Source organism: Stenella coeruleoalba (genome assembly GCF_951394435.1).
Source record: "Stenella coeruleoalba genome assembly, chromosome: 2".
NCBI lineage: Eukaryota > Metazoa > Chordata > Mammalia > Artiodactyla > Delphinidae > Stenella > Stenella coeruleoalba.
Window position 1 is genome coordinate 131,420,252 of NC_137147.1, and position 25,439 is coordinate 131,445,690.

Genomic DNA, 25,439 nt, shown 5'->3' on the forward strand with positions numbered 1-25,439 from the left:
ACACACCATTGTAAAGCAATTATACCCCAATAAAGATGTTAAAAAAAAAATGCTCAAGTCTCAAGAGGGAAAATTATTTATCTAAGATCCTGCAGCTAGTGGCAGAGCTGAGGTTAGAGCCCAGGCCTTCTATTTGCTAGATTATGGTCCACTTTGTGCTCATAAAACACACTCATTTACACTTTCCCAGGATCTTTACGTGTCTTCCCCACGTAAGGCACACAGATATGTCCCAGAAGCATTCAGAGTTGCAGAATGGCAGCTTCTCAGTGTACTGTCTAGGTAAATGGGCATCATCTTCTAAACCCTCCACCCCTGCCCAAGAAATACTTCAGAGATCACTGGTAGAATGGGCCGGTGATACATTTAATTTTCTTAAGCAATGTGAAATGAAAAGAACACTGAGCTGGGCTTTGCAAGACCTGTGTTCTAGTCCTGGTATTTAAGCAATTCTTTATGTCATTTCAGGGGGCTCATTTCACCTCTCTGAGTCCAGATTCTTCACCTGTCTGTGAGGTGGGAGTAATTCCTCTGCCTTACAGCCTCAATGAAGTGCTAATGAGGTCCAAGAGGCCACAGATGGGGCAAGCAGTATAAAGAATTCTACAAATACCAGAGGTTATGCTTTAGCAAAGCACCTCCGTAAGGTGCAATGTCTCAGTGTTTGACAATTACTATCATTTCTATCAATTTCTGATTTCTTCTCTACTTTTTGTCATATTCTTTCTTTTCACAGATTGTTGCATTTCAGCAATTGCCTGAGGACTGAACTGACTTCTCTGACCTTCTACCTTCCACCAAATCAGAAGTGGATGTCCAGTTAGGATTCAATCCCTCTGGGAGGCAAGGTGTCGAGAAAGGAGGTCTGGCCTTTTTTACTTTTCTAATTTCTTCCTCTCAACAATTACCTCTAAACCCCACAGCTTCTTCCCCAACTGAGAAGCCATAGGGTCTCTGTCTCCTCCTTGGATTGCTTGCTGCTCTCTCTGCCCATTTAATCTGCTTTCTTCCTGTCCCAACATGCCCAGTCTTTACTTTGCCATCAGGTCCACGTCAGTTCTAACATGCCATTTCCAAATACCAGTTCCCCCGACCCCATTTCTCATTGACTCTGGTGAGCCCAGAGATACTTAAAGTGTGTGTTTTATCTATAGGAGAGGATTAGTCTGTGGTCCGGCAACAGCAGAAAATCTCTCTGAAATCCTACACAGTTCTGAGTTCAGTAAATTCATCACAACAGAGTTGGTTTAAGCAAAGAGCTTCAACCATCCCTAAACATGGGTGTGCTGAAGAAACTGAACTTTTTGCTGTAGAACTGTACAGCAAAATATTATCACACACACAAATTACTTACCTCTTTATAAGTGCAGTAGATAGTGTCATGATAAATGGTAAACGACTTAACAGGAAATTGTGAGGTAAACCATGGGCTGTCTACACAAGATAAAGCCACGCAGCCATTAAGAACTGTATTCACAAAGAAGGATTATGATATAATGTTAAGTGTACAAAGCAGGATAGGAGTGTATATACCATATGACCTCAGCTATGTAAAAATATTCATAGAGGGCTAAGGAGTGGGTGAAGTGAGTGAAGGTGGTCAAAAGGTACAAACTTCCAGTTATAAGGTAAATAAGTTCTGGTGATGTAATGTACAGCATGGTGACTGAAGTTAACAATACTGTATTGTATATTTGAAAGCTGCTGAGAGTAGATCTTAAAAGTTCTCATCACAAGGAAAAAAATTTTAACTATGTGAGGTGATGGCTAACTAAATTTACTGTGCTAATCATTTTGCAACATATAAATATATCAAATCTTCACACTGTACACACTTAAAAATAAGACAGTGTTACATGTTAATTATATCTCAATAATATTAACTGGCAAAAATATTCACAGAAAAGAGACTGTAAGGAACCTGCCAAAATGGTAACAGTGACTATCTCAACAGTGAGATCAGGGATAACTGTGACTCCTCCTCCTTCTTTACACTTCCTATCTTTTTCATGATGAGTAAGAAACACTTTTGTAATCAGAAAAATAAAAACAAACTTTTAGAGGGAAACAAAATGCAGTTTAGTAGGTCAAATGGACACACATGAAGAAAAGAAAACCACACAGGAGATTTCGCTCAACTTTCCTTCCTTGAGTAGCTTGTAAGAGACTCGTGGACCTGCTGGGCTTAGTCCACGGAAACGACAAAGCATCAGTACCTGAGAGAGCACTGCGTGAGTGCTCCTGTGGCGGGAGGTGAGAAAGATCTGCCCTTCTGGCAACGAGGTCTGCGAAAGGGGAATTTTTCTACGTATGACGCTTCTTCTGGCAAGGGTCCACATTTTCTACATTTTAATCATGGAAATCTTTCTAGAATGGACTTCATATTCCTTAGCCTTCTTAAAGGGAATGCACAGAACATACATTTTGCCTCCATGCTCACTCAGGGTCTGCACGGGGGGCATCAACAATCATCCAGGAAATCAAATACAGGGCTTAGTGTCCCTTTGAAACCAGAGAGCTACAATTTTTTTTTTCTTTTCTTTTTTGGCCGTGCCACGCGGCACGCAGGATCTTAGTTCCCTGACCAGCGATCAAACCAACGCCCCCCGCAGTGGAAGCGCAGAGTCTTAACCGCTGGACAGCCAGGGAAGTCCCAGATGGCTACAATTTCTGAGGTCTTGTGCTTGTCTTGTTGTTTTCTATCCTCTTTCTCCTTATCAGATAGGCAGTTGCAGCTCTCAGTGTGTAGGTTCTCACCTTGTATTTGGCTCTGGCACTACAGCTATCTCCTTCCTTCTTCCGCCCTGGTCTAGTTTACTGCAGGCTAATAAACCTAGTAAGCACACTTATTAGTGAGTTGCCTAAAATAAAAATCAGTAAGCTTAGAGTGAGGGTTAAGGGCCGTTCATAGGCCTTTTTCTCAGCTATAATCCACATAATTAAGGTTGCTGAATATGAGGCTTTAGATAACTGGGGTAGTCAGGAATTACAATTTGATGTGTTAGTTATGCCATGGCTCTGTTTTTAAAAATAAAGATAACAACCTAAATGGAAAACGAATTTGAAAAAGAATAGATACATGTATATGTATGACACTTTGCTGTACACCTGAAAATATCACAACATTGTTAATCAACTATACTCCAATATAAAATAAAAAGTTAAAAAAGGGTAAAGTGCTTTATTATTGTTATTTTTAAAATAAAATCTGTAACACAGATTTCCCAACTTTTTAAAGCAACAGAACCCTATTTACAAATGAAATCTTGCTTAGAAACCGAATAATCAAAATAGTTAAAAGCAAAACTACTCTGGGTGATTCAAGGGGGTAAGGCCCAAGCCCTGCCTTCTCAGGCTCCCCTCCAACACCATCTGGCACCCTCTTAAGCACCTAGGCAGAAGCCAAAGACCAAGAGCAGTTTCATAAAGCACCAGACTAATGCTATAATATTTGCAAAGTAACCCAAGTTGAAAGATGTAATCTATTTCATTAAAACAACCACAAAAAAATATGAATAAAGCATCAGGATCTATGTGGTAAGGGAGTAGATGCTTCTGTGTGGCTTAAGAAGAACATTTTATTAAAAATATCTTATTGTTATAGCTTTAAGAGGAAGTCCTAGTGCTGGTCTAGTGCTGATCAAATCTCTTTGGAGAGAAGTCAGAGGCATATCCCTGGAGCCTGGTTAAAGGGCCTCACACAGGACAGATGGGTTCCAGCAGGCTAGCCTGCCTTTTCTCACTCCAATACCTCACACTCTCAGTGCTGGGGAAGCAGTCTGAGGAACTTTCCTGTGCCTCTTACCTGGTTATCTGGGTGGTTGACAGTGAAGTAGCCCACACAGACGATGACCTCATGAAGGAGGCTTTCGCAGGAGACGTGGCTGCAGTGGCCCAGTAGGGAGCTGGCGATGTGCCGGAATGCAAGGGACAAGCCCTCTGCCCCTACAATAGACTAACAAAGACAAGGAGCAGTTAGAACTCCCCAGCCCAGGGACAGCCAGGGCTGCAAATCACAAAACACACCTGGGCCCTGTGCACCTTCTGCCATGATGCCAGAAAAGCATATGAAATTTCTAGAGCACTGTGCTTAACAGTTCAGTTCAGGGATTCCTGCTCCAATAAACGACCATAATAAATGCAACGTTTAAACTGAAAAAAAAAAAAAAAAAAAAAAACAGAAAATAAAGCATAGCAGACCAAATGCCTGTACTACGTGGATCAAGACACTATTCACCTAAAGCATGAGTATTTATCCCATTTTTAACAAGGTATTTTTTTTCTCATTGCACAGTCTCACTGTAGAAAATTTGGGAAAATATAATAATACTAAAATTCACCTGTAAATCTACCATTTAGCTAACTTCCAATACTTTTTTTTTTTTTCTGAAGGAGAAAATATTTTCTTGTATGCAGGGATAAAAATATGACTCTAATTATTTACTTATGTTCAAATAGAAAAGAAATATAAATAACAATTAGTTATTCAAATAGCTCTTGTGCTCCCAAAGTAATGTAAAAAAACCCAACAACCTCCCCCTGCCCCCCCAAAAGAGCACAAAAAACAAACCATGAAGCCCCCTCAGCTATGAGGCTTCTGGGATCCTTTCTCGAGACAGTCAAAGGGCTGTTGGTGGTGGGCGACGCGGGAGGAGAGCCTGAGTCTGTCTGTGCAGCCTGAAGCGTCTATTTAATAAACATGTCAAACAGACAGAGCGACAGGAGGGCAAAGGGGAGAGGCGAGGCCCACAGAATGCACTCGCAGCCCACACTGGAATGAAGCACCACTGCCAGCCTGTGGGAAAAGGCAGTGTTTTAAACTCATCTCTTGATTTGAGGTCTTGGCTGGCTTGAACCAGGTCAGATACTTTGCAGCTTGGAAGTTTCAATGAATTCACTCTGCCTAACAGCCGGGGAGGCACAGTCTTTTTAATAAATACTGTTGAAACAAAATTACTACTAAATTTTAAGAGTGCCTTCTGTCTCCGTTTCATTGCACTGAGACAAAATGTTTTTCAAGCCCCAAAGAGACTTCAGGAGGGCCCTGCTCCTTTAAATCAAGTAGTGACACCTTCTCAGCTCAGCCCTTATTTAATTAGTTGTGTCCAGCTTGCTGTGACCCAGTGCCCTCTGTTTAACCTTCACTGATAAGAGCAGGTCAAGGGGCATGTAAGTTTGAATATAAAAATTAAACCAATTTATCAAGGAAACTATATTTCCTTTTTAGCCAGAATTAATTGCCAAGTCAGTACATTGATTTGTTTCTTGAGACTACCTTCAATTGTAAAAACTGTCAAAGTATATGCACTATACAATATCCGGGATCTCAAGGCCATCTGTGCCAATATGAATTCAGAGTGAAATCAGACTCTTTGCTGAAGGGAGAAAAATATTTTGACAGCCTTATTAGTATATAATGAAATGGAACCAGTTAAGAAAATATTCTAATGTATAATCTTTTGTGACTACTATGCGATGAGTTCTCAACCAAAACAATCACATAGGTTTATGGCTTCAAAGAAGGGTGCAGAAGCACTGGGAATGTTGCATTTGAAACCTAACCTTTTGATTCAGCATCTGCAAGATGGTTTGGGTAAATTCTTCACCTTCAGAATATGAGTCAGTCCACATTTCCTGAGGGCCTACTATGTGCTAGTTAGCACAGTGCCTTTATGTAATCTCATTTAAACCTCAGACTTGTGAGGTAAGTGTTTTTAATCTCTATTTTACAAATGAGAAACTCAGTGTTAAGGATTCAAATGACTTGTCCAAGGTCATACAACTTGGTAGTATGATGGCTCAAAGTCAGGTCAGTCTGACTCAAGACCCAGAGGTCTTGATGAGGATGCTTCTCCATAACAGCTCTACAGAGATGCATTCTTGCGATGCACTGGGACTCAAACCGTCAACATGTCTTACACTGTCTTGTCTAACTCTTCAGAGTGTCAGACCATTTATCTCATTTCAATTTTCTTCTTCAGTTCCTTCAATCCTCTCAGGCAATTCATAAATTGTCTCCCAGATTTTTTCTGAGCTCAGACCCATGCTGTACCTAAAATCTCTTTTCCTGTGCTTTATAAACATAGTTCCTGAAATCTCACTTTTGACAAGTAAGTTGTTTTAATGAACTAGAATATGAGTTTCTCTGACCATATCGATCATAAAAATAATACTTTTCTCCTAAACTCACCCATTGCTTTACAATGCAAATATTGTGTATTTGTATGCTATTTACTTGAGTATTGCACGATTGATCAGGTGTCTATCTATGGCAATGATGTCTATGTGGTCAGATGCTTTGCTTTAGCTTGCTCAACAGAGTGTAGTGGTTAGTTAAAAAAAAGGACTATAAACCTTTGACAGCCGTCCCACTGAGAGATGGGGCCTATGTCTTCTCCTCTTGAATCTGGAAGGCTTATGACGGATTTAACCAAGAGAGGATGGCTGATATGTAACCATATGACTTCTGAGGCTAGGGCATAAAAAAGCCATGCAGCTTCCGTTGGTTCTCTTGGAGCAGTTGTTTTCCAGGAGCTTCCTCTCAGGAAACTCCTACTGAGAACCCAGACACCATGATGTTTTGAGAAGCCCATAACATAGAGAAGCCATATGTAGAGTCTCTGGCCAGGAGTCCTTGATGAACCTAGTCTCTGAGTAATCAATCCCAGGCATAAAACATGAACGTGAAGGAGCCTCCAGATAATTTGAGCTCCCAGCTATTTGAGTCAATTTGCCCCTCTTCTCCATACCCCCCAACCCCAGTCATTCGAGCCCCTCAGCTGAAGCCCTACATCGTGGAGTAGTGACAAGCCACCTCCACTGTGAAAAGCCCTGCCTGAATTCTGGACTCACAGAATCTGTGATCATAAAGGTTGTTGTTTACCCCACTAAGTTTGTTTGTTTTTCAAATGTATAAAAGTAACTGGAACAGTAAGGTAATCATTGGTAGATGTATTAAAGGACCTGATGTTAGAAATTCTAGGTATCTGGGTCCCTGCACACACTGATGAAGCATAAGAGAAAAACATGTGCTCGACTTTGGGCACCAAAAGGATGGCAGCCAGGAGGAAGGTCCCTGAAGGCCTTCCTGGCCCATGCACTGGTTAAGGGGAAAAAGGTACCTGGGAACAATGTCTGGGGAGAGGATGAGAAGCAGTGATGGCAAAATTGACTAAAATAAGACAGGAGAGTCAGAACAGAGAAAAGGAAAAGAAGAAAAAGCAGGAAAGAATTAAGAGAAATATGGAGTAACAGGAAGGACAGAGAAGAAAGAAGCAAAAGAAGTGTTAGGAACCAGCCACAAAAGGACATTCCCCTGGGGAGGTGGGCATCTCACTCTAAGAATGGCTCGAACTCTCGAGTCACCTTGGTGTTTCTCCTGGGGTTGTGGCAAAAGCGGCTCAGGTAGGGAATATATTCTGGGCTCAATACGGCAAGGAGCTGCAGAGGAGAAGTCGTGGTTTCATCTTAGTTGGGCATGAAGGGCTCCAGAAATAGATTTTTGACTTTTCTAACATTATTGGCCATTGTGCCTAAAGGTCATGAGGGAGCAGGGCTGGTTGGAGTTCACTGGTTCTTTTGAGTAAGGCTGCACAGGCTGTGAGTTCATGGAGGGCTGGGGGTAGGGCAGGGACCTGGGGCTCCCTGACACTCAGAGTGACTGATGGAATAAATGGCTGACTTAATGTAAATGCTTGTGTATGATGTGGTGACCCCTGAAGCAGTATAAATCCTGGTCAGAAGACCCATAAACCAGGAGCTCAGGAACATTTTTAGGTATTTGCTTTTCATAATCCCTGGTAACAAAAGAAATCACTCTAGTTGGACCTAGCTGATGGGTAGCCTGCTGGTCTCCATATTCTGAGGGCATAAAATTAGCATATCTTGATTTCTAAGCTGTTTCCAGACGGAACACAATGGGGTTGGGTCTTCATAAAACACAAATGTTACGTTCAACCCAGAGGCAAGAACCATTGGCATTCTCTGGAGCAGGTACCTCTTGTTCTAGGTGTGGCTGTAAACTCTCAGAACTTTACATATTGTGCAGCTACCACCTAAGGCTAGTTCAAGTGCTTTGAAAACTGAAAAGCATTAACCCTAAGGAAGAGATTTCTGTTCTTATGATGGATAAACTAACTCTACAAAGTTGAAAGATACTGAATCCAATGATACGACTTACTAATTTCCAGTTGTGAAGAGAATGACAGGAAGACAAGAACTGCACATTTGTCACCAGCTACAAAACAGAAGTGTTTCTTCCATCTTGCGATGACCAAAGACCACAATTTTCATACATTTGTATCTCTATAACCTTTTTCCCTTTGAGCAAAGCAATTCACCTAAATTAGGGGTTCATTATCTGCCAAGTTTGTTCCCTTTTTAATGAAATCACTTGACAGTTAATAAACTGAAAGAGAAAGTCTACTCCTTGGGGCTTGCTCTGTTCCAAAGGTTCAGTGTTTTTGAAAATTAAATTTCCTACATGAAAAACAATCTGTTTCTAAGCTGACAGTCTGGTGTTATAACATAAAGCAAGTTTTCTTTAGCTATAAAAACTTAGTATTTATAGGGGTTTGCACATTTAACTACACATGCACTTTACGTTGGATACAAGTCAGTTAAATCATTCATAGACAGTCATATCAATCAAAACAATTTATCTAATTTTGGTCGTGTTTATATAAGAAACCATTACTTTCCTTAATATTTAAATGTTTATGGTATGATAATGCCTTTTCTAAAGAAATCAAGACAGAAGATTTATAAGTAGCAGAATGGCATAGGCTTGGGGCCATGGGTACCAGTCCTGGCTCAGCCATGTGTAACCCTGGGAAATTACTTAACTGCCAGCTTTTCCACCTGTAAAATGGGTATAATAATATTCTGTAGGGTAGTCATGAGAATAAATAAGAAAGCATATGCAAAGCACCTAATCCAGTTCCTAGAATACAGCAGCTTAATAAATAGTATGTATTATTATTCCCTGTATTGTAGCTTATTCCTTATGCCCCAATCCAGGAAAAGAACCTCTCACCATATCTACACAAAATTATTTACTCTTGGCTGGTTAACCAATTCCTGGTACCTGAAAAGCAGGCAGGTCAAGAGCTGCAAAGCTGTTGAAGAAACGTAAACTCTGAATGGCCACTTGGACTGTGTTCTGAGCGTAACTCTCCTTGGGACTAGAAGTGCCGGGGTCCGAGATTGTGCCATGGAAGAGGACACAGTAGAGCATATGCAGAACTCCAGCCAGGTCTGTGGCCTGAAGAGCAGCTGTCAGTCCTGTGGGATCCTGGCGATTATTGTCAAATATGCTGTGTGACCTGATAAGAAACATTCAACTTTTTAACAGAAATCTACTTAAAGGATGCTAGCATTTTTATAGGTCAAATGGAACATGACAAGCAGACCGTTAAAAGCAAACCATGTGAGTGGTGTAGTAAGGTAACAAGAAACCTCCAGGAGTAAATGCAGCCCTCCCCCCAACCAAGTGCACTGCGGCCCGCCCTTTTCTCCAGCTGGGAGACCGGGCTGCTGCAGCAGTGGCAACTGAGTACTCTGCAGCCAGGCTGAGGCTGCTTCCACCCTTTGCAGCCTAGATAGCCTCACTTTGTTTAGATTCCAGGCCTGGGAGTCCATGAGAGCTGTTGGGACTCAGAACTCAAAACACCATGGCTTCCTTTCTGGATACACAAGGGAATCTTCTCAGGGGAGGCAGTTACTGGGAAAGTACGAGGCCTCAAAAACCCAGTAGTGTGTTGGTATACCGTGACAGGGAGACACTTCAACCGCTTCTGAAGGCACAGTTCCATCATCAAGGAGTATTGGCAGGACAGGTTGTAGGGGCCAGGCTCTCAAGAACAAGCTAGTGCTGGGTTAGCTTTGTACAAATCACCTTGAAGTTAGCTTAGCAATTGTGGCAGGCAGTATGGATGAGCAAGAAGCAACGGCAGTGGCAAATGAATTCCTCAAATCAATAGGAAAGGAAGGGTTTGCTAAATCCACCTCACTCTGGAACTCAGGTATGCGTGAAGCATCTAGTGATCAAGAGCCTACAATTTTAGTAAATGTGGGTGCTAAGCATTCATTCACCCTTTTTGCCCCTAGAAACCATACCCAGGTTTCTCTCCCCTTCCCACAGCCAACATGCTTCAGGTGGGGCCCCCTTCCTATTCACTCTGGCTCAAGGGTATGTAGGTCTAAGGTAAGGGGAACATGGAGGGAGATTCTTGGGCTGAAATGCCTGGAAAGAAGCCCTCCCTTTTTCTCCACAGGTTTGAATCTGAAATGTAAGCTGCTGCAGCCATTTGTTCTAACCACTGCACAAATCCTCAGGTCTCTGGGCTGTTCCAAGTGGGTCAGTCACCTTTCTTCATGGGACACAGCTTTTTCTCAGGAAGGGAAGTTACAAGTCCCTGCTCAGTGTCTCCCTTTAACCTGGTATGATCTGCATAAAGCTGAGCAGAAGTGTCTTTATGTTTCTGCCACAGGATGATGCCCTTCCCTATTTAACACTAATATAGGTCCCTCCCATTCCTTTTTCTGTTGTTGTTGTTATTGTTCCTTTCGGCTGGAATCTAGAATGGGAGAGAGGCATTAAAGATCTATGCTTATCTCATAAATTTGCCCAGAAGCACTGAAGAGATGCCACTAAGTAAATATGAATTCGAAAGTGCTGGCTGGCAAGTTTCTAGTATCTTGTCTAGTTTTCTAATCTATAACTTTTTAAAGGGATTATATTATTCATTCTAATTTGTTAGTTTCATCAAAGTATAGTTTTATTCGTAACTGTGGTAAGCATTTGTTTCCTGAATGTGCACTATTTCTGATAGTCTAAGAATGTGGGATGACACTTATACTTGTTCTCTTCTTAAGAAAGCAGGTCTTCTGAAATACTATCATCTCATTTGCATGGCAGGACCTGCTAAGTACATTCACATCTTCCACCCCGCCTCATTTGTAGTTCTTCATAGTTGGTAGAGAAGGTGTTGTTCTCCTCACTTCACACATGACACAACCGAGACCCTCAGAGATTCAGTGAGATGTTTTAGGTCATAAACATTTGTCAGTGGCAAAGGCAGGGGTACTACCAAGAACTGTTGACTCTTTAAAGGCAGGGCTTTGTCCAAAGACCAAAACATCCAGGCCAAACAGGAGGTGACCTCTTCTTTCGTCTCCATGCCTTTTCTTAAATCAAATCTCGGGGTTAACTGAACACTGTTAAACAAAGTACACAGACGTTGTAATGTAATCCTGATCATCACGGAGAGACACTTTCTGTCTCATGGGACTCAGTAAAAACAAAAAGTTAAGAAATTATATTTATTTGCTTACAGGCACATCTGAACCTTTACACAAACTGTTAGCTAATGTCATTTCAGTTCACCCTTCCTTCCTTCCTTCCATTATAGCCATGAGAGTTAGGGGTCAGACCCCGACTAAAGACGTGAGTAGAGATTAATGTGTCTGAGTTTATTATATAGATTCCAAAAAGGGGTCTGTGTTTGTCTAACAATGACTGCCTTTTAGAACCAATGACAAGTCAGAAGACATTTCTCCCTAAAGCTAATTTCTAATAGGCTTTCAGAACCTTGGGGATGAGTGACATCACTGCTGGTGACAACATTTTTTCTTCTTTGTGATTCAGAATGGTCACCTCCCCTTTACTGCCTGTGTTGCTTTTAAACTGATTATTAGCATATTCAAATGCAGATATTCAGGAATATAGCTTTATTATTTAGAAAACTTTGTAACAGTTAATCTTTGCAAGCATTTATGAAATGACATGAATTCACTGCTATTACTTGTTTAAAAAAATAAATTAAAAAAAACCCAGCAAGTGAAGATCATCAGAATAGTTTCTCTTCTCTCCACCCCACCCTATTTAGGAAAATACCAAACTATAAAATAACATAACTCAGGATCTTTTGCAATATTCTTCTGATGAAATAAAAATGTTGATTCAGAAAAATCAATTAAATTAGCATTCAAGAACTCAGATGTGGAAATGGTTCAAAATGTATATTAATATTGCTTTGTGGAAAAGACACTTTTAAAGTTAGCCTACAGAATATACAGGGTGGAGGGGAGGGGAGAGAGCTTGTCTGCTGCATTTGGCTTCCACAGAACTAATGTAGACATGAAGGGACTTTAGAAAATGTTTACTTTTGATTTAGTCTGAAATACGGATAATTTGTCCTTGAACAGGCCACTGGCTCCTGTTGGTCTTAAATGTCAGCTATAATCACTTTAAGCCTAAATATTTATAATAAAAAAGTAAAAGGCCTTATTCATATCAGGCACAGGTTATAAAAAGTTTTCTTTTTTTAAATAAATTTATTTTTGGCTGCGTTGGGTCTTTGTTGCTGTGCGTGGGCTTTCTCTAGTTGTGGCAAGCGGGGGCTACCCTTTGTTGCGGTGCGTGGGCTTCTCATTCCGGTGGCTTCTTGTTGTGGAGCATGGGCTCTAGGTGCGCGGGCTTCAGTAGTTGTGGCACACAGGCTCAGTAGCTGTGGTTCGTGGGCTCTAGAGCGCAGGCTCAGTAGTTGTGGCGCACGGGCTTAGTTGCTCCGCGGCATGTGGGATCTCCCCAGACCAGGGCTCGAACCCGTGTCCCCTGCATTGGCAGGGGGATTCTTAATCACTGCGCCCTCAGGGAAGCCCATAAAGTTTTCTTTTAAAAACACATTGAAGATATGAAAAATCAGATCTGAAATTTTGTATATTACACTCTAAGATCTTCTCAATTTTACTGGATTTTAAAGTGTTTTTGTTTGGTCTCTAGGATTAGAGATCTTAGTGGCATATTCATTTCTGTTCATTAATTGTGAGATTCAATCAGGAAAAACTATAACTGGGCCATCAATATACCTGCACAGCTCTTGAAAACCCTACTTTGCCTTAAAGGAGAGTATAGTTGGGCAAAAAAAAAAGCAATAATTTGTGTGGGCATGAATCACCTGCCATCTGTTCTATCTTTGGTATTTTAAACCACTTATGTAACAGGCCTTATTTGGCCCAAAAAAGCAGCTGTGACAGTCGCACACACTATAACCCCCTTTCCCCATTTGTTCCTGGCTTGTTTGCTCTTGTATCCCTGGTCGCAGATTTCTGATTCGGTAACATCCACCCTGATCCCCTTCAGTGCCGGTATCTTCTAGACTGCTCTCCTAGCTTCTTGGATTTTGGCTTTGTTCCCTCCTTTAGATCTGGAATCCCAGAGGCATCTTATCAGAACCTCCCATTTTAGCCTCTGAATCCAGAACACTCCCCACAAAGGTCTGCATAGTGCTGGGAGTGGACGGAGTTAAGTCACTGTCCCTCCCAATGATGAATGTGAACTTCACTGTTCAAGGAGAAGTGAATTATTTCTTACAGAGTTATTCCAGCTGTGGGCTCTTATGTACTGGAACAGTCTTAGAAAGCTGACCTTCATCTAGTAACATCATCATTTATCAGGCTTTGTGGTGAGCAAAAGGGACATGATTATCTGTCATATATTCTCTATTGAAAAAGCCAAAGTACCTGTGCTCCAGCAACAGTGACCTGTGATGTATTACAAAGTCAAGGAAGACCAGACCCCTGTCCTATAGAATGTTACAGTCTAATAGTGGCAGGCATGTGCATCAGCTTCCTATTGCTGCTGGAATAAACGATCACAAGCTAGTTGTTCAAAACAACACAAATTTATTCTCTTAAAGTTCTGGGGGTCAGAAATCCAAAATGTCTCACTAAGCTAAAATCAAGGTGTTACCAGAGCTGGGTTCCTTCTGTAGGCTGAAGGGGAAAATTTATTTCCTTGCCTTTTACAACTTCTAGAGTATGGTTGCTCCTTGGCTCCTGGCCCCTTCTTCCATATTCAAAGCCAGCAGCATAGCACCTTCAAATCCCTCTCTAACACTGACTTTCCTGCTCCCTTTGAGATTACACTGGGCCCACCTGGATAATCCAGGCTACTCTCTCCATCTCAAGATCCTTAACCATTTCTGCAAAATTCCTTTTGCCATGTTAGGTAACACATTTATAAGTTCTGAGGATTAGGATACAGGTATCTTTGGCAGGGCATTATCTCCCCCCACCCCTGATTTTTTTTTTATTGTGGTAAAATACACATAAAATTTACCATCTTACCTGTTTTTAAGTTTACAATTCAATGGTATTAAATTCGTTCATAATGTTGTACAACCATCACTACCAACCATCTCTTTAAGTCTTTTTTTTTTTTGCGGTATGCAGGCCTCTCACTGTTGTGGCCTCTCCCGTTGCGGAGCACAGGCTCCGGACACGCAGGCTCAGTTGCCATGGTTCATGGGCCCAGCCGCTCTGCGGCATGTGGGATCTTCCCGGACCGGGGCACGAACCCGTGTCCCCTGCATCGGCAGGCGGACTCTCAACCACTGCGCCACCAGGGAAGCCCTCCATAACTCTTTCATCATGTAAAACTGAAACTCTATACTCATTAAACAATAACTCCCTATTCCTTCCTCCCCCTGGCAACCACTATTCTACTTTCTGTCTCCATGATTCTGACTACTCTAAGCATGTCATATATGTGGAATCATCATATAGTATTTGTTTTTTTGTGACTGGCTTATTTCACTTAGCATAATGTCCTCAAGTTTCATTCATGTTGTAGCATACGGCAGAACTTCCTACCTTTTCAAGGCTGAATAATATTCCATTATATGTGTATACCACATTTTGTTTATCCATCATCCACTGATGGACACTTGGGTTGCTTCCGTTTTAGCTACTGTGAATAATGCTGCCATGAACATGGGTGTATAAACATGTCTTCAAAACCCTGTTTTCAATTCTTTTGGATATATATCCAGAAGTAGAATTTCTCAATCATATAATAATTCTATTTTTAATTTTTTGAGGAATTGCCATAACATTTTCCACAGCATCTATACCATTTTACATTCCCACTAACAATGCACAAGGGTTCTAATTTCTCCATATCCTCATCAAACCTTGGTATTTTCTTTTTTTTTTTTTAATAGTAGCCATCCTAATGGGTGTGAGGTGATATCTCATTGTAGTTTTGATTTGCATTTCCCTATCAACGACATTGAGCATCTTTGCATGTGCTTATTGACCAATTTGTATTTCTTCTTTGGAATTCAAGTCCTTTGCCCATTTTTTAATTGGGTTATTTTGTTGTTGAGTTTTAGGAGTTTTCCATAGTTCCTGGATATTAACCCCTTATCAGATATATGACTTGCAAATATTATCTCCCATTCTCTGGGTTGTTTCTTTACTCTGTTGATATTATATTTTGATGCACAAATCAAAAAACTTTTCATGCAGTCCCATTTGTCTACTTTTTCTTTTATTGCCTGTGCCTCTGGTGTCACATCCAAAGAAATCATTGCTAAATCCAATGTCAGGAAGCTTTTGCCCTGTGTTTTCTTCTAGGAGTTTAATTGTTTTAGGTCTTACATTTACGTCTCTGATCCATCTTAAGTTATGGTGGTAGATAAGTGTCCAGCTTCATTCTTTTGCTTATGGATATCCAGTTTCTCCAGCATCATTTGTTGAAGAGACTGTCCTTTCCCATTCAATGGCCTTGGCACCCCTGTCAAAAATCATTTGGCTATAAATACAAGAGTTTAAGTCTGTGCTCTCTATTCTATTCCATTGTTATATATGTCTGTCTTTATGCCAGTACCACACTGTTTTGATTACTGTAGCTTTGTAGTAAATTTTGAAATCCGAAGTGTGAGTCCTCCCCCTTTGTTTTTCTCTTTCAAAATTGTTTTGGTTATTTGGGGTCCCTTGAGATTCCATATGAATTTTAAGATGGGATTTACTATTTCTGCCAAAAAAAAAAAAGCCTTTGGGATTTAGATACGGAGTGCAAGGAATGTACAGATTTATAGATTGCTTTGCATAGTAATGACATCTTAACAATATTGTTTTATAATCCATGGTCATGGGATGTGTTTCTAATTTATGCCTTCTTTGATTTCTTTTGGCAATGTTTTATACTTTTCATTGTATAAGTCTTTCATCTTCTTGTTTAATTCCTAAGTATTTTATTCTTTTTGATGCTATTATAAATGGAATTTTTATAATTTCCTTTCCAGATTGTTCATAGTATATAGTGTATATAAATGCAACTAATTTTTGTGAGTTGACTTTGTAGTCTGTTACTTTATTGAATTCATTAGTTTTAAGCTTTTTTGTGTGGAATCATTAGTAGTTTCTACATATAATATCATTTGCAAACAGAGAAAATTTTACTCCTTCCCTTCCAATTTAGATGCCTTTTTATTTTTCTTTTCCTCACCTAATTGCTTTGGCTACAACTTCCAGTACTATGTTGAGTAGAAGTGGCAGAAGTGGGCATCCTTGCCTTGTCCTGATGTTAGAGGAAAAGCTTTCCTTCTTTCATCCTTGAGTATGATGTTCCTTGTGGGCTTTTCACATATGGCTTTTATTATGTGAAGGTAGTTTCTTTCTATTCCTAATTTGTTGAGTGTTTTTATCATGAAAGGGTGTTGAAATTTATCAGATGCTTTTCTGTATAAATTGAGATGATCGTGTTTTTTTTCCCCTTCATTCTGTTAATGTGGTCTATTAAATTGATTGATGTTCATATGCGGAACCATTCTTGCACTCCAGGAACAAATCCCACTTGGTCATGGTGTATAATCCTTTAAACATGCTGCTGAGCTTGGTTTGGTAGTGTTTTGTTGAGGGTCTTTAAATCAATGTTCGCAAGGAATATCAGTCTGGAATTTTCTCTCTTGTGGTGTCTTTGTCTGGCTTCGGAATCAGGATAATGCTGGCTTCATGTTAGAAAGTATTCTCTCTTCTTCAATTTTTTGGAGAAGTTTGAGAAAGACTAGTGTTAGTTCTTTAAATGTTGGGTACAATTCACCACTGAAGCCATCAGGTCCAGGGCTTTCCTTTGGAGACTTCTGATTACTGCTTCAGCCCCCTTATTAGTTACAGGTCTCTTCAGATTTTCTATTTCTTTGTGATTTAGTCTTGGTAGGTATTGTGTTTCTAGGAATTTGTCCATTTCATCTAAATTATTCAATTTGTTGGCATACGTTGTTAATAGTACTCTTGTATAGTCCTTTTTATTTCTGTAGAATTGGTAGCAATGTCCCATTTTCATTTCTCCCCCCCCACCCAACTTTACCGAAGTATAACTGACAAATAAAATTATAACATTCAATGTGTGTAAAACATGATGATTTGATATACATTGTAAAATTATTCCTATCATCAAGTTAAAACATCCATTACCTCATATAGTTAATTTTTTTTTTTGGTAGAATGCTTAAAATCTACTCTTTTATAATTTCAATATACAATACTATACTACAACCATAAAAAAAAAACACTTCAAGAATCTGAGTGTCATCTTTGTGCAGGGACCATGCTAATCTTTGTATCATTCTAATTTAGTATATGCACTGTCAAAGTGAGCACCCCATTTTCATTTCTGATTTTAGTAATTTCAGAGTTCTCACTCTTGTTTTCTAGCTGAAGGTTTGTCAATTCTATTGATCTTCTCAAAGAACCAACTTTTGGTTTCACTGATTATCTCTATTGTTATTTTATTCTCAACTTAATTGATCTCTGCCATAATCTTAATTATTTCCTTCCTTTTGCTAGGCTTGCGTTTAGTCTGTTCTTTTTTTCTAGTTCCTTAAGTTGTATAGTTTTTTTTTTTAATTAATTAATTTTTGGCTGCGTTGCGTCTTCGTTGCTGCACACAGGCTTTCTCTAGTTGTGGCAAGCGGGGGCTACTCTTCATCGCAGTGCATGGGCTTCTCATTGCGGTGGCTTCTCTTGTTGTGGAGCATGAGCTCTAGGCATGTGGGGTTCAGTAGTTGTGGTTCGTGGGCTCTAGAGCACAGGCTCAGTAGTTGTGGTGCATGGGCTTAACTGCTCCGCAGCATGTGGGATCTTCCTGGATCAGGGCTCCAACCCATGACCCTTGCATTGGTAGGCAGATTCTTAACCACTGCATGACCAGGGAAGTCCCTAGTTAATTTTTTGATTTGAGATATTTCTAGTTGCTTTAGTGTAAATGCTTATAGCTATACACTTTCCCCTTGACAGTGCTTTTACTGTCCCATGAGTTTTTAATTTATTTTATTTTTTATTGAGGTATAGCTGACTTACAATTATATTAGTTTCAAGTGTACAATGTAGTGATTGAAATTTTTATAGATTATACTCCATTTAAAGTTATTATAAAATATTGGCTATATTCCCTGTGCTGTACAATATATCCTTGTAGTTTATTTTATAGATAGTAGTTTGTACCTCTTAATCCCCTACCTCTACGTTGCTCTTCCCCACTTCCCTCTCTACACTGGTAATCACTAGTTTGTTCTCTATATCTGTGAGTCTGTTTCTGTTTTGTTATATTCATTAGTTTATTTTTTTAGATTCCACATACAAGTGATAACACGCAGCATTTGTCTTTCTCTGTGTCATTTATTTCACTAAGCATAACATCTCCAGGTCCAGTCATGTTGATGCAAATGGCAAAATTTTATTCTTTTTATGGCCAAGTAGTATTCCATTGTGTGTATGTGTGTATGCATCTCCTTTTTCCATTCATCTGTTGATGGACACTTAGGTTACTTCCATATCTTGGCTACTGTAAATAATGTGGCTATAAACACTGGGTGCATGTATCTTTTCAAATTAGTGTTTTCATTTTCTTTGGATAGACACCCAGGAGTAGAATTACTGCATCATATGGTAGTTCTAATGTTAGTTTTTTGAGGAACCTCCATACTGTTCTCCAGAGTGGCTACACCTATTTATATTATACCAACAGTGTACAAGGGTTTCCTTTCCTCCATATCCTTGCCAACATTTGTTATTTGTGGTCTTTTTGATGATAGTCATTCTGACAGGTGTGAGGTGTTATCTCGTGGTTTTTAGAATTTTATTGAAGTATAGTTGATTTACAATGCCGTGTTTAATTTCTGCTGTACAACAAAGTGATTCAGCTATATATACATATATATATATATATATATATATATATATATATACACACACACATACACATATATGTATATATATATTCTTTTCCATTATGGTTTATCACAGGATATTGAATATAGTTCCCTGTGCTATACAGTAGGACCTTGTTTACCCATCCTATATATAGTAGTTTGTATCTGCTAATCCCAAACTCCCAGCTAACTTTCCTTCCCCATCCTGCCTCCCCCTGGCAACCACAAATCTGTTCTCTTTATCTGTTAAGTTTGTTTTTGTTTTGTAGATATGTTCATTTGTGTCGTATTTTAGATTCCACATATAAGTCATATCATATGGTATTTGTTTCTCTTTCTGACTTACTTCACTTAGCATGACAACCTCTAAGGTCCATCCATGTTGCTGCAAATGGCATTATTTCATTCTTTTTTTATGGCTGATAATATTCCCTTGGATATATATATACCACATCTTTAACCATTCATCTGTCGATGGACATTTAGGTTGTTTCCATGTCTTGGCTATTGTAAACAGTGCTGCTATGAACATAGGGGTGCATGTATCTTTTCAAATTATATTTTCGTCTGGGTATATGCCCTGGAGTGGGATTGCTGGATCATACAGCAACTCTATTTTTAGTTTTTTGAGGAACCTCCATACTGTTTTCCACAGTGATTGTACCAATTTACATTCCCACCAACAGTGTAAGAGGGTTCCCTTTTCTCCACACCCTCTCTAGCATTTATTATTTGTAGACTCTTTAATGATGGCCATTCTGACTGGTGTGAGGTTGTACCCCATTGTAGTTTTGATTTGCATTTCTCTAATAATTAGTGATGATGAGCATCTTTTCATGTGCCTACTGGCCATCTGTATGTCTTCTTTAGAGAAATGTCTTTATGGGTCTTTTGCCCATTTTTTAATAGTGTTGTTTGTTCTTTTTTTGATATTGAGTTGTATGAACTGTTTATATATTTTGGATATTAACCCCTTGTCGGTTGCATCATTTGTAAATATTTTCTCCCATTCAGTAGGTTGTCTTTTCACTTTGTCAATGGTTTCCTTTGCTGTGAAAAAGCTTTTAAGTTTAATTAGGTCCTATTTGTTTACTTTTCTTTTTGTTTCCTTTGCCTTAGGAGTCAGATCCCTCAAAATACTGGATTTATATCAAAGAGTATTCTATTTGTTTTCTTCTAGGAGTTTGATGGTTTCCAGTTTTACATTTGGGTCTTTAATCCACTTTGAGTTTATTTTTGCATATCATGTGAGAAAATGCTCTAATTTCATTCTTTTACATGTAACTGTCCAGTTTCCCCAGCACCATTTACTGAAGAGACTGACTTTTCTCCCTTGTATATTCTTGCCTCCTTTGTCACAGAAACCATAAGTGTGTGGGTTGATTTCTGGGCTCCCTATTCTGTTCTGTGAGCTATGTGTCTGTTTTTGTGCCAGTACCAAACTGTTTTGATTACTGCAACTTGGTAGCCTGGTCTGAAGTCAGGAAGCGTAATAGCTCCAGCTCTGTTCTTTCTTAAGATTGTTTTGGCTATTTGGGGTCTTTTGTGTTTCCATACAAATTTTAAAATTATTTGTTCTAGCTCTGTCAAAAATGCCATTGGCATTTTGATAGGGATTACACTGAATCTGTAGATTGCCTTAGGTAGTATGGTCATTTTAACAATATTAAGTCTTAAAATCCATGAACATGGTATATATCTTTTCATCTGTTTATGTCATCTTTAATTTCTTTCATCAGTTTCTTAGAGTTTTCTGAGTATAGGTCTTTTACCTCCTTAGTTAGATTTATTCTTAGGTATTTTATTTTCTTTTATTTTTTGATGTGATTGTAAATTGGATTGTTCCTTAATTTCTCTGACAGTTTGTGTATAGAAATGCAACATATTTCTGTATATTAATTTTGTGTCCTGAAACTTGACCGAATTCATTGATAAGCTGTAGTAGTTTTTTGGTGGTGTCTTTCAGATTTTCTATGTATAGTATCATATCATCTGAAGACAGTGACAGTACTTCTTCCTTACCAATCTGGATTCATTTCATTTCTTTTTCTTGTCTGATTGCTGTGCCTAGGACTTCCAATACTATGTTGAATAAAAGTGGTGAGGGGCTTCCCTGGTGGCGCAGTGGTTGAGAGTCTGCCTGCCGATGCAGGGGACACGGGTTCATGCCCTGGTCTGGGAAGATCCCACATGCCGCGGAGTGGCTGGGCCCGTGAGCCATGGCCGCTAAGCCTGTGCGTCCGGAGCCTGTGCTCCGCAACGGGAGAGGCCACAACAGTGAGAGGTCCACGTACTGCAAAAAAAATAAAAAATAAAAAATAAATAAATTAAAGTGGTGAGACCGGGCATCCTTGTCTTGTTCCTGGTCTTAGAGGAAATGCTTTCAGCTTTTCACTGTTGAGTATGTAATTAACTATGAGTTTGTTATATATGGTCATTTCTTATGTTGAGGTATGTTCCCTCTATACCCACTTTGTGGAGAGTTTTTATTATAAATCGATGTTGAATTTTGTCAAAAGTTTTTTCTGCATCTATTGAGATGATCATATGATTTTTATTCCTCAATTTGTTAATGTGGTGTATCACACTGATTGATTTGTGGATACTGAACCATCTGTGCTTCCCTGGATAATTTCCCCTTGAACATGGTTTATGATCTTTTTAATGTATTGTTGGATTTGGTTTGCTAATATTTTGAGGATTCTGGCATCTATGTTCATCAGTGTTACTGGCCTGTATTTCCTTTTTCTTGTGATATATTTGTCTGGTTTTGGTATCAGGGTGATGTGGGCCTTGTAGAATGAGTTCAGAAGCATTCCTTCCTCTGTAACTTTCTGGAAGTTTGAGAAGCACAGATGTTAACTCTTCTCTAAATGTTTGGTAGAATTCACCTGTGAAGCCGTCTGGTCCTGGACTTTTGTTTTTTGGGAGGTTTTAAAATTCCTGATTCAATTTCATTACTGGTAATTGATCTGTTCATATTTTCTAGTTCTTCCTGGCTCAGTCTTGGGAGATAGTACATATCTAGGAGTTTGTCCATTTCTTCTGTCCAGTTTATTGGCATATAGTTGTTTGTAGTAATCTCTTATAATCTTTTATATTTCTGTGGTGCTGGCTGTAACTTCTCTGTTTTCATTTCTGATTTTATCGATTTGTGCTCTGTTTTTTTGTTTTTCCTTGATGTATCTGGCTAAAGGTTTATCAATTTTGTTTATCTTCAAAGAACCAGCTCTTGGTATCACTGTTTTTTCTATTTTTTTTTTTACAGCCTGTTTCATTTATTTCTGTTGTTATCTTTGTGATTTCTTTCTTTCTACTAATTTTGGGTTTTGTTTGTTCTTTTTGTAGTTCCTTTAGGTGTATGGATAGGTTGTTTGTTTGAGATTTTTCTTGTTTCCTGAGGTAATCTTGTATCACTATAAACTTCCCTCTTAGAATTGCTTTTGCTGTGTCCCATAGATTTTGGATTGCTGTGTTTTTGTTTTCATTTGTCTCCAGGTATTTTAAAATTTCTTCTTTGATTTCTTTAGTGATCCATTGGTTGTTTAGTAGCACACTGTCTAGCCTCACCTGTGTAATTTTTGCAGTTTTTTCTTGTAGTTGATTTCTAGTCTCATAGTGTTGTGGTTGGAAATGATGCTTGATATGATTTCAATTTTCTTAAATTTACTGAGACTTGTTTTGTGGCCTAGGATGTGATCTATCCTGGATAATGCTCCATGTGCACTTTAAAAGAATATGTATTCTGCTGCTTTTGGATGGAATCTTCTTTATATATCTATTAAGTCCATTTGGTCTAATGTGTAATTTAAGGCCAGTGCTTCCTTATTGATTTTCTGTCTGGATGATTTGTCAATTGATATAAATGGGGTGTTAAAGTCCCCTACTATTATTGTGTTACTGACAATTTCTCCCTTTATGTCTGTTAATATTTGCTCTATGTTTTTAGATGCATCTATCTTGTGTGCATATATATTTACAATTGTTACATCTTCTTCTTGGATTGATTCCTGATCATTATGTAATGTTTAAGAGTGTTTTGTTAAATTTCTGCAAATCTGTGAATTTTCTAGTTTTACTTCTATTATTGATTTCTTACTTCATCCCATTAAGGTCAGAGAAGATATTCTGTATGATGTCTACCTTTTAAAATTGACTGAGACTTAATTAGTGGCCTAACATGGTATTCTATCCTGGAAAATGTCCCATACACACTTGAGAAGAATGTGTATTTTGCTTTGGGGTAGAATGTTCAGGAGGGGCATTATTCTGTCACATGGGCCTATTCATTCATGATTCATTTATTCAACAAATATTTACTGAGGACCTACTCTGTGTAAGCACTTTTCTAGGCACTGGGATTCAGCAGTAAAATCCATGTTCTCTTTCTAATAAAACTTACATTTTAGTGTACGAGATACAATGAACAAATAAACAAGTATCACATGTAATATATAGTATGTCAGGTGTGCTAAGTACTGTAGAAGAGCAGGGGATATGGGTAGGGAATGAAGATGCAGGGGTGTGTGTGTTTGTGTGTGTGTGTGTGATGCTATTTTATATAGGGTGGTTGGGGAAACACTTTCTAAAGTGCTATTTAGACAGAATTCTACAGAAAGTGAGGAAAGAAGCCATGTCGATACCTGAGGCAAGGGTGTTTTTAGGCAGAGGAACAGCAAGTCCCAAGGCTTGGAGCCAGGAGCATGCATGACATATTCAAGAAACAGCAAGAAGGCCAGTGTGGCTACAGCTGGTTAAGCAAAGTGGAGGAACAATGGGGGATGAGGTCAGAGAGGAAACAGGAAGATGATCAGGTAGGGTCTTGTAGAGCATTGTAAGGACATTATAAGGGTTTTACTGAATGAGATGGAAAGCCATTGTAAGGTTTTGAGCAGAAGGGTTATATAATATGACTTTGGTTTAAAAATAATCACTATAGCTAATTGGTTGAAAAGTTGTTAGAAGAGCCAAGACAGAAGCAGAGAGGCCAATTAAGAGACTGTTTCAATCATCCAAGTGAGAGATCATGGTGGATGAACCAGGATGGTAGTCATGGATGTGGTAAGAAGTAGCTGGATTCTGAAAAATATTCAGAAGGGAAAACCAATAGGATTTCCTGATAGAATGAATGTGGGGTGAGAAAAAGAGGAGTAAAAAATGGCTCAGTGGTTTTTTTTGCCTGAGTAATTAAAAGAATGTGGCTGCCATTTACAGAAATGGGAAAGACAGTGGATAGAGCATGTCTGGGGAGGAAAATGAGGAGTTCACCTTTAAACTTGTTAAATTCAAGATGCCTATTAGACACCTAAGTGAAGATACTGGATCAGAAGTTGGATAAAATGAGCTTCCCAAGGGTAGGGAATTTTGTCTGTCTCCAGGGCTTAGAACAGTATCTGACATAGAGTAGCCACTCAATAGACATCTGTTGAATAAATGAATAAATATACAAGTCTGAGTTCAGAGGAGCGATCTGGGCTTGAGATATTTGGGAGTCATCAACACACAGATGGTATTTAAAGCCAGCTCATCTAGTGAGTGAACATAGATTAGTCTGAGAATTGAGCCTTGGGATACTCCAAAGTGTAGAAGTTGGGGAGATGAGAATAAATCATCAAAGGAAACTGAAAAATGAAACCAGTGGGGTAGGAGGAAAAGCAGGGAAGTGTGATGCCCTAGAAGCAAAGTGAAGATAGTTTCAAGGAGGAGGAAGTAAAAAATAAAAAAGTTTAATTAAAAATAAATGAGGACTAAAAAAGGATGAAATTTATAGAAATGACTATTAAATCCTATTTTTAGATTTAAAAACTAACTGCATAGGTTTAGGATGGGAAGAAGGCAAGTGACAGGGGACTGGAATATAGCTTTCAATGATAAGTAGGGGGAAAAGACTTAGCAAATTAGCTTCCTATCCATTCAAATGAAGAAACAGTCTTGCTTGATTACCCATGAATATAATTCAATTTTGACTGAGCTAAGAGGAGTAAAACGTACACAACCAGAAAGGTTTATCCTGATCCACTGCAATGAACAACTACTCTGGAAGTACTGGTTCTAGCACTGGGTATGGCACTACATTCAGGACACTGATGTATCAGAAAGTTCCCAAGGAAAGTGAATTGTGTCGTAAAACTATGTGGAAACAATGTCACCTGAGGTACATTTGAAAGTACTGGGAAATTTATTTCAGAACTGGAGGATATAAAGGTTATCTTCAAACTGAAGAGGTATTACACTGTTATTTATGACACCAGAGGAGAGATGCTACCCGAAAGCAGATATTAGATAAACTTACAGAAAATTTTCTAACAATCAGAACACCCAAAAGTTAAATGGGCTGTTGGTGAGGTATTACATTCTTAACTATTCTGAATCAGTGGAGGAATACATTCACTGAATTGACAGAGGGCACTCAAAACTCAGCTGGGCAATGGACAGGATGAT

General features: G+C 39.0%; 1 protein-coding gene across 5 annotated transcripts in view; it reads right to left on the reverse strand.

Moving 5' to 3' along the window:
* SCAPER (S-phase cyclin A associated protein in the ER) overlaps positions 1-25,439 on the reverse strand; it is a 495,741-nt gene that overhangs the window by 36,956 nt on the left and 433,346 nt on the right. For all 5 annotated transcript variants that reach the window (XM_079912990.1, XM_079912987.1, XM_079912988.1 and 2 more), the window contains 2 exons: positions 9,086-9,323; positions 3,806-3,955 (listed from right to left, as the gene is read on the reverse strand). In XM_079912990.1, the coding sequence (XP_079769116.1) occupies positions 3,806-3,955; positions 9,086-9,323 (388 nt within the window). The remainder of the gene's footprint in view (positions 1-3,805; positions 3,956-9,085; positions 9,324-25,439) is intronic.